At 35.0% G+C, this 10,113-nt stretch overlaps 2 protein-coding genes across 3 annotated transcripts; one reads left to right on the top strand and one right to left on the bottom strand.

Annotated features, from left to right (window-relative positions):
* The first annotated feature begins 405 nt into the window (after positions 1 to 405).
* LOC108359727 (stAR-related lipid transfer protein 7, mitochondrial) lies at positions 406 to 2,380 on the top strand. Its single transcript, XM_017611697.1, has one exon. The coding sequence runs from the start codon at positions 875 to 877 to the stop codon at positions 2,111 to 2,113; it is 1,239 nt and encodes a 412-aa protein (XP_017467186.1). The 5' UTR covers positions 406 to 874; the 3' UTR covers positions 2,114 to 2,380.
* A 2,273-nt stretch (positions 2,381 to 4,653) lies between these two features.
* Positions 4,654 to 9,674, bottom strand: Ing5 (inhibitor of growth protein 5). Of its 2 annotated transcripts, none has more exons than XM_017611699.1 (5): positions 9,510 to 9,674; positions 9,085 to 9,447; positions 8,836 to 8,996; positions 5,606 to 5,764; positions 4,654 to 5,523 (listed from the first exon to the last, which is right to left on the bottom strand). In XM_017611699.1, exons 1-5 carry the CDS (start codon positions 9,595 to 9,597, stop codon positions 5,422 to 5,424), a joined length of 873 nt encoding a protein of 290 aa, XP_017467188.1. In that variant the 5' UTR covers positions 9,598 to 9,674; the 3' UTR covers positions 4,654 to 5,421. The 2 variants fall into 2 exon arrangements, with proteins under 2 accessions (XP_017467188.1, XP_017467187.1); XM_017611698.1 differs by having other exon boundaries at positions 8,797 to 8,996.
* Between the last annotated feature and the right edge of the window lie 439 nt (positions 9,675 to 10,113).

Genomic DNA, 10,113 nt, shown 5'->3' on the forward strand with positions numbered 1-10,113 from the left:
TAGCTATCACTTCTACCATTTTTTCAAATTATTGTTGCTTTTCCACAATAAATTTTCATTAAAAAACGGCCTCGAGCTCAACAAAAGTTGTTGAATATAATTGTTATAAGGCCAAAAAATAACAAAAAACTAAGAATAAGAATGTTATTGTCGCTTGGACGAGAATATTTGAATTTATAGAAAACAGAAAAAGTTCGACCGTCGAGCAAGAAACATTGATTTGTATTAATTTAAATCAGCATCCCTACAAAAATTTGTATGCATATAAAGTCCATTAGACACTCCGATAAAAATTTGGTGCTTTTTTCGAGAAAAAACGCGATTTTTCTTGGGTTTTAGTACCTTTTTCAAAATCGAAACTTGGCAACACTGTTACTTTTCAAAACAGCTGATCAATCTCTCCACACTTAACGTGCTTATTGTTTTATTACAGATTACACCAATTGACTTTTTGTAACCCGTGCAGTGGTATGCTTCTTTTTTTAATTGCGTACCACATGCAACGTGAACTATTTGTATTATTATTAATATATATTTAGGCGCCATTTGGTAACAATTTTATAAGCGTATTTAACAGTGTGCGTACTGTGTTTATATAAAAGTTGGAACAAATGTTTGACAGAAGCGATTCATGTCTAATGTTCACTAAATATCGCACATAAGCGGGTAGTTTACTTGTACAAAATTCGAAATAAATCCATAAAAATTGTTGCTGCGTTGTTATGCAAGCGTTCCGACGCCCCCACATGAATAGCGGCACCGGCGTGAGAGACGGAATACATGGAACTGCTGTAAACTAAAATTTACAAAAGCGTCACATGCCGGCAACCAAAGCAGGAGCAACAACAAAAATTAAAACAAGAATCAATTAAAAATGTTTACTCGTATTATATTGAACATTAAACATCGATCAAATGTAACTTTGCGCTCATGGTCCTACCAATTTGAATCGATTGTAGCGCAACGTTCGCGCCGAATTCAACAGTTGTTTTCATTCTACCATCGGGTTTATGGTTCAAATGGATTACAACGATTGCTTCGCTCCTACCACAAACAGCTTGAACCACCACTTAGGGGTATAATGTTAAGTGCAGTAGGTGTGGTAGGTCTGAATATTACTACAGCAATAGAAGCCGCAGGATTCAATTGGGACAAAGAACGTTTGAGTCTAAAAAATTTTGACCTTTGCCGGCGTGATATTGACTTTCTAAACCAATTGCCAAATAATGAACTATGTCTATTATGCAAGGAAAAACACATGAAATACTGTTATTGCTCAGTGGGTAACAAAAAGTGTCGATCGGAAAAGGATGGAGGAGAGAGCATACGTAACTGCCGACGATCACTAAACTTAACTGAAGATCCTGCGCCTTTAGGACGCAAAGTTATCGAATCAGCAGATGAAAACCTTTGGGAGCCGTACTTTAGTAAAGACGAGTTTTCTATTTGGCGCCGCGAGGAAAGATCAGCAATGTACTCTTATAAGGTATATGCCCGCTTCGATGACGTCTCCGCTGAAGATTTGCTACACGTACAGACCGACCTGAATTACCGGCGGGTGTGGGATGAGACTGCTGTACAGTTGGAGTTAATCGAAGAAGACCCACGACCCAACACGAATTCACATCTCATTTACTGGGAAATGCAATGGCCGAGACTTTTTTCTAATCGTGATTATGTGTATTGTCGCCGCTTTGTTACGGACGACAAGCGCAATGTTATGATGGTGGCCAGTAGAGGTACTCAACATCCTAAATATCCAGTATTCTCTGGCAAAGTGCGAGTTAACGATTACTGGAGTTTGATGGTGATAAAACCCTATAAGACCTTCAGTGAACCGGGAGTACACTATATACTCACATATTATGATGATCCAGGACTGCCAATTCCACAAAATATAAAATCATGGGTCACGCAGAAACAAATGCCAGAATTTTTGCGAAAAATGTACCTTGCGACGAAGCAGTACTCATTTAAGCGGGCACTTGAGATGCAACACATATTCAGCATGTCGAACTTCCACCTTCAAAATCATGAATACATGGCCAACGAGTCGCGAACAAGCTGGTTTAAAAGAATACTACGCACACGAGATCCTGGAACAGGAAAATAGGCATAACATCATAAAATGATGCGATTGTTATTTTTTAGCAAAATACCAAAAATGAACGTATAGCGCAGCATATTCGAATCGATTATGGTTATATTTTAATAAATAAAAATATCTTGTCTTATATTACAAGATTTGAAGTTTGGTACATTGATGGATTTCCAGTTATACATTTTCGATCTTTTAAAATGTAAAAGTAAATTTAAAACTTTCATTTAAAAATTACCCATATTCGTGCAATAATTGCATTTTAATTGTACAAAGTATAAAATAAATAAAATTGTTTAAATTAAGTGCATGATTTTTATGTACTTTTAAAATTAAATTGGGGTGTAGCGTTTCAAATAATTTATATTTAGTGCGTTCTAGAACGTCTACGATTTGCAGGTTTTGCAGGTTTTGCAGGATTTAGTCCAAAGTCGTTCCCGTACGCCACGTTCACATAAGGTTTATTAAAGGCGAAAACAGCTGTTCATGAAAATCTGCGAATCCTGGAAATCGTGAAGTACGGGAACAGGCTAATTAACTACCTATCACCAGTTCTTGATTAAACCTGGTCACATTAAAAGCGCCTCCCAAACTTTTTTGGGAATTGCTTTGAGCTGATATAAATTACGATTGTTATGCCGAATTTCCACTAGGAATTCAAATGACAAAAAATGTTTGCCAATTTAAAAAAATGCCATGTGGAAATGAACTTAATGACTATATTTGAATGTAATGACACGATTATTTTTTAGAGAGTGTCTATTTACACGCGCCATGATAACTTTTACCGTGAATCTACGGTAAACTTGCCCCTCCGGCCCCACTCTCCGGCAACACATAATCCACGTAATTTTCTATGGTAAATTTTCCCGTGGATCTACGGTTAAAGTTACCGTGGCTCGTGTGTGCAGACACTGCTTAATTTATAGTGCCCAACTTTGTCATTTGTCATTTTTGCCATTTAATGCCTAGTGGAAATCCAGCATTAGGATAAAGAAAACGCGAATATTATGGCAGGCCGCGATCGGCAGATTTCATTGCACTGAAAACCACAGGTCAGATGGAAATGTCCAATTTCAATAGAAAAATTTGGAAAGTACGTTTTGCGATTGAAAACATAATACAAGTAGTTTTTGGTGACAAGTTGGATCTTTTAATATTATGAACAATTAGAAAACCTTTTTTCACAATTATTTCTATGGTATGCAGAATGCAAAAATAGCTCATCAGTTCAGAAACAAAAAAATTAAATTACCTCAGCTACCCCATGTAAAAATTGTTTGAAAGCGGGATATGAAGGTATTTACATTTTTCATGATCTCTGTTCTTTAGTTCTTTAACTTCGTCATCGACTCGAGAACGATCAGAGAATTACCCTAGTTATCTAATGTAGAAATCCAAATTTCTCTAATGTCAGAGACTGTGTTTGCTGGGGAATTATAAATGAGGTTAACCGGATGTAAGAAACTGAAGAATAAAAATACATATGCATGTATTCTGGCCCTTATTATGAGCTGCATTCGATTTTCGATCTTCGCTGGCTATCGAAGATCGAAAGTGAAATTCGTATTATGAGCTATGCAAGCGTGTCGAAATTTTCGTTGAGTATCGAATTTTCTGTCGAACAGAATTTTACTTTCGATGGTGTAGCGAAGTGTTAGAAAATTGTTAAAAATGTATGATTTTGTATATGTTTTCTTACATTTTGGCGGCTAGACACTAATTTTAAACAATTTTTATTAATTTCATGCAGTTCTAACATCGTGAATACTAAACACAAGCTCGAAAGGCTGGTTTTACTTGTGAAAGAAAATCCCAATACTCTGTTGGCACGATCTCTGAGAACAAAATCGTAGCGCTGTTGATAGTTTTAAAATATTTTAAATAGATTTGGCTCACAAACGCTTCTTTAGATGGTCGGAACTTTTTAATGAATCTGTAGACAAATTTCTTAAATATATTTTATATCAAAATATATTCGAAAGACTAATAAACTTAAACTCTCTTAAACATTTGCTACTCCTGGCCAGTTTACTTAGCTCTCATCCTCTGACGAATCGTTGAACCAGAACTCGTTGTACTCATTTTACCACGTTTTTATAAACTTGCTTTCTTTTTTACTTCATTTTAATTAGAACAAATTTACATAAATATGTATAAGCACACTATTTGGTTTGCTCGATTTGTAAACAAAGGCCCTTATTATGAGCTGCATTCGATTTTCGACTGTGGTCGAAAGTGCTGAGCGATACTCCAATATAACTGGATTTGCAAATTCGTTGGAGAACAAAAATTTTGAGTTTCGTATAAAGTGATACACATGTAAATCCATCCTACATAAGTACATACATATATCTTTAGAACATGCATAGTACATATCTGTGTTCATATGGAAAAGTAGCTTATGTCGAGAGGCTGGCTTTAGTATAATGTGGCATTCCCTTTACTCTTTAAACGACAAGGAATTTTATAATGAGACTTAATAAGAATATTGACTTGGTAGTATTGGAACTACTTCTTGCATATTTATCTGCGAAAAGTTCTTCAACGGCTCAGTGCCAGTGAGTCATTCTCAACTCTATGCTGCGAATGCCGATTTATACTAAAGCCAGCCTTTCGACATAAGCTACTTTTCCATACGAACACAGATATGTATGTACATATTTACTCAATTGGTTATTTAAATGTAAATTGATTAATGATTCTTATTACAATAAACTTCATGGCCTTTATAAAGGAGACATCATTTATTAATTCAACCTAGCAGACATTTTGAGAATTGCGCGTTTAGACCGAAAACTTAAAATTTCCTGCTGCTGTTACTCTTCTTAGTTGTGTACAGGTCTTTTTTTATATTATTTCTTAAAAAAAAAAGCCAAGTATTTTCCCAGCTGTTGAAATCAAAACATTCAGCCCTATCGTTAATTACATGTGAAAAAAATTTTCACAACATTTTACAAGCAAAACAAAAACAAATTGGGAAAAATTGTTCTTGTTTTACTTTATAATTTTTGGGAAAAATTGTTCACACGGAGTTCCCTATAAGGCCGATTGATTCAAGATGCTGACGATAAAGTTTGGATTTTTCCATTTAAAATTATTTCTAGTTCTTAGTTCTTAGTTATAAATATTTTCTGTAACCATTTTTAAACGAGCAGCGTAAATGTCTTTGATTGTAAGATGAAATATAAGAAATTTTGGATACAAAATCATTTACATTCTTATAATAGTTATTAATAAATCATACAAAAATATATAAACTTTAAAGATGGTACTGATAAAAATGAATTACGTGAGCCTTCCGACGACCGGTTTGTGAATAATTATTTCTTTTTTCTATCCTGAGTACACTTCGGGCAAAACCATTTTCCTTTGGGTTTCGTTGTTAGACCAACACATGCGAAGTGGAACCATTCGATTGGGCACTGGATGCGTTAAAAATGTGAGTAAAGAAATATTTGTATGTATAATCACTGTACCAATGATTCGTTAATGGCTGATACTTACATCAGGATTGTCACAGCCAATCATTTCACCATATGAAACCTGGTGACACAAGCAGTACGTAGGTTCATTTGGATCCACTGGCATATCTAACACATCACTGGGATGAGTAGCGGCTGTTAAGCATGACTCCTTTTCAGAATCCTCGATATCGGCATTTTTCTTTAAAAGTATTTGAAACTTTATGTTACTACTGCAATCTTTAACAGTTCCAAGAACAAATGTATTATTTTATAAAAAAAAATTAAGCTTGAAAAGCATACAAAAGGTATTTTTAACAATGAAATGCAATGAAAATGTAAGAGATGAATCAAAAAAACGAGATTTATATGCTTGCAATTCCTTTGCGTGCATATGTATGTATAAAACACTACAAAAAAAAAAAAAAACGTAACAAAATATATGCATATGCATATCACATTCAAAAAATGCTAACTATAGAAAAGTATTTATTTATAAAAGTATTGTATTTGAAGAAAGATAACTATCAAAGCAGAGTGTAGGTGAAATAAAAATTTTAATCAGCCTTATCATGAGTGTCATTTTCCCCGAACCGATTCACATCACTGCAAATCAAAGTTCCCGACATCTTAACGAAATCTTTAGCAGCATCTCATTTCTCTAATGAGTTTTTTACGAATCTTCAAAGAAAATTATATGAAGCTATTGACACGAAATCGTAAAGAAATTTCTGTACGAAAAATAAAGAAAATTCTGAAAAAATTTTGCAAGGAATTCATCACATAGCTGCATTGTTTTCATTGCTTTACCCATTTTCTTTCGAAATTTCGTAAAAGAATTGAAGTGTGCACAGTTTATTACATTTAGAAAATTCGGCAAAAAATCGGATGAGATCTTTACGAATTCTTTAAAACTTCTCTACAATTCAGAACACTCTGAAAAAATTGTTTGTAGGGTTTCCACTTTTGGTTTCCATGTATTTACTATCGGCGGATGAAAAGTTTTAGGCTGAATTTTTTTTCAGGCGAAAGTCAGGATAAGCCAGAATATGTTTGAAATTCTAATTTCTTAACTACAGTAAGTTATATAATAAAAGCACGCTGGGATGCCCCATTGAAGTAGCGATAGTAATCTGCTGTAGCTTAATGCTTCCATCAGATATATTGGGCCATATGCATAAAACCTAGGCAAATGCTTTTTCTTAAAATTTCAGACCTTTTGCTCGATTTGTTCAAATAAATTTAAGTGGAAGGTATGAAATTTTAAGAAAAACTAATCGCTTATATTTTATGCATACGGCCCATTGCACAGTGGCCAATTTTTGGAAAACCCTGGCCAAAAGTCCAAACCAAAATTGGTGCATTCGTATGCATAACCATCTTATATTGTTAGGAGGGCTCTACTGCGTATCGTTATGAGACCAGTCGATCCTCTTAAGGCATTTAGTGTTACAGAAGATCGAAGTTACTGTTGCTAGCAATTCGCTCTAAACTTTTCGTAAATTAGAGTCTTCGTCGTTGTTAAAATCGTGGTATTATCCTTAAAAAAAATAACAGTTTTCAAGCATCCGATCATGGACATTGTAATCTAGAGTATGTAAAACATGTTTTTTCATTGTCACGCCATCTAAAAACTGACTTAAGCCGTAGATATTCACGGATTGATTTTTTTTTGTTTACTCATTATGATGGATTAGGAAAATAGTTACGAGAGTGGTGGTCTAATTTTCTTTTTCATATAGATTGAAGTTTTTCCCATCCACCTTGGTTAAAACCACCTGCCACAAGCCGCCACTGTAGTTTGAACATCAGTTTTTATACGCGATTCTTAATTTTTTTTAAAAGATTTAAATTATGTAAAAAATTATTTCTGTCAAGATTTTGATGTTTTAAAGATTGGATTTTTTTTAGAATTTAAATGATGTCAGAAAGTACTACTATATTAGATTGGTCATCCATCATGATTCAATAATAAAAGGTTTGCTCAAAAACAGTTTTCTCGCTCCCTCTTGACAAAATCGGCTCCCTTAGCAAAGCATTGTGTGTGGGTTCGTGTGTGTGTGCAAAGCTTTTGTAAGGGAGCTAAGGGAGTGTCAAAACTCTAATGTCAATAATGAGCAAACCTTTAATTATTGAATCATGTTCATCCACGGGCCTCTCATTATTGANTGGTCATCCACGGGCCTCTCATTATTGAATGGGCACCCCTGCCAATTGGGCAACTTTCCGAAGAAGCCCAAGATTCGAGGAATAATGATATCAAAAAAATATCGGTTTGAAAATGCGGATGCGGAATTGCCATCAGAAAATATAGATATGAGCTTGGATACTTCAGATGACTGCGAGTCTGACGGTGTATAAAATTGTTAAAATACATTCTTGTACCAACAAATATGTATGTCTTGTTTATTGATTCATTAAAAATCCCGCAGTTCCCGTGTAAATTTGAACATCAAGATTTTTAGAAACAAACATTAAGACCTCCTTAGTATTTGTCCGAGCTTCTGTTCCGATTTGTGGCGTGCGCCTTGATGTTGGCGCACAAAGGGGAGGGACCAACAGTTTTACGCCGAATCCGAACGGGGATTTTATTTTTATGAGAAGCTGTTCTTCGTGGCTGAATACACTCGGGGGTTTGCCATTTCCTGACTTGTTTGTTTCTTATTTTTTGATGTTGATCAGAAACTGGGCTTGAACCCAGGCCCTGCGGAATGATAGCGTATATTGCTAACCGCTACATCACATTATATAACAAAAAAGCAGAAAACATGACCTTTTATACTTAACAACCTTAGTTTTGCTAAAAATTTGATTGTTTTAAGCGTACATAGCAGCCATTATGGATCCGCCATTTTGAATTTCGAAATCATGTGGTGTGAAATTTAAAACCAGCAACCAAAATAAAGACGAATACACAAGGTTTGATCACAATTGTACCATGCTTCGACTTTTGGCCAGCTTTTTCGAAAAATGGGCCACTGTGCATTGTAAGTAAAAATTGTTTATCACTTTAAACTAGAAAATAAAATTGTATCCGAGTTCAACGTTACATATGTATGTATGTCGTAGTGTTTTGCAGCATTTCAACAAATTTCAAAATAAGTTATTATCAGTAAAATAAACATTACATACATTTAAGTAAGAATCTTTCAAACCACGCTAATAACGATGACAAATTAACAAGACAATACAGTATAGTTTTAATGAATATGTGAAAATGAGTATGATGATTACCTTTTGACCCCCCTTGCGTGTTTCTTTTTCTTGATTTACCTTCGCCCTTTTCTTTTTGCTACCTTGCCCTCCACCACTAGCTCCACCACCACTTCCAGCTGAGGTAACGTTTGCTGCGTTTGTGCGTGCATCTTCATCCGAGGAACCGGTTCGCTTTCGCTTTCCTGACGTTTTTGTATCCTTTGTTTTCTTTCGTCCCTCTACGAGAAAATTAAGAATTACATAACATATGTATGTAATGTAAGTCTATATCAAATTCTTATATAAGGAGTTATTGCGGTATCTTACTTTTTACCACAGCTTCCTCAGACTTGCTACGCGTTGATGATGCTTTTTCCTGTATTTCCCCTTCGAAGCGTGCTAAATCATTGTCAAGACGACGTATTTGTTTATCTACCAATTCGTATGTCTGTATGGCCAATTGCACTTTGTCATCACTATATTCCTTTGCTTTGCCAAAGAGGGCTTGAATGTCCATTAGGCGCTCCTTGCGCTCTTCGTCTGCCATAGTGCAACCACCATTTGCTGCAAGCTTATGCATGAATTCTTTTGCTCGCGAATCGATGCTCTTCATAGCGGTTTGGGCACGGTCATCTAATTTCCGCATTAATTTAAAGTTGCGTTCCAACTCGGTCGGCAATGATTCCAAACCTAAAGAAATAAAAAAAAACAAAAGAAGTAGCGATGTTGATCACCACTGTATTTTAAATTACCGTCAAGGTAGTTTTCCAAATAAATTGCTGAGGACATTTTGTGTAAAAAGTCTTTTTTCAAAAGAATTATATAGTGCTCAATTAACATAAATAGTTCGCCGATTTTATGTAAATATTAGCATTAGCATAAATAAGTAAATAAATAGAAGTTGTTTGCGGGACAGACTGGAATGAAACAAAGGAATGATGAAATGGCTGAAAAAATTCTATCGGATTATATAATTTAGCGTTTACACCATAGAGGATGTCCAGAGGTTCCTGCTCATACCAAAGAACGTAGATAACAAGAAGGGCCATCTCGCCATAATTGTAGCGAAAGTGAGTAATAGGCTGTTTTTGCTTACGCGTAAAAGCACATTAGCGCATTTAGCTCTAAATGCTACTCTAAATGTACATTTATCCATACAAAATTCGTCACCTAAATGCAACTAAATGCAACTCCATTTTTGCATTAAGAATCTAAATGCTAAAAGCAACCCTGTGATCTTCCAAAATTGGTTTAAAGAGAAAAAGTGGCAACATTGCCCTTTCGAGATACAGTTGCTAGCTACGTTTCAGTGATCGCCGATCGAGATTTCTTTTATTTTGCATTACATATTTGGAT

Source organism: Rhagoletis zephyria, unplaced genomic scaffold (assembly GCF_001687245.7).
Source record: "Rhagoletis zephyria isolate East Lansing unplaced genomic scaffold, Rhagoletis_zephyria_1.1 Rzeph_scaffold_00444, whole genome shotgun sequence".
NCBI lineage: Eukaryota > Metazoa > Arthropoda > Insecta > Diptera > Tephritidae > Rhagoletis > Rhagoletis zephyria.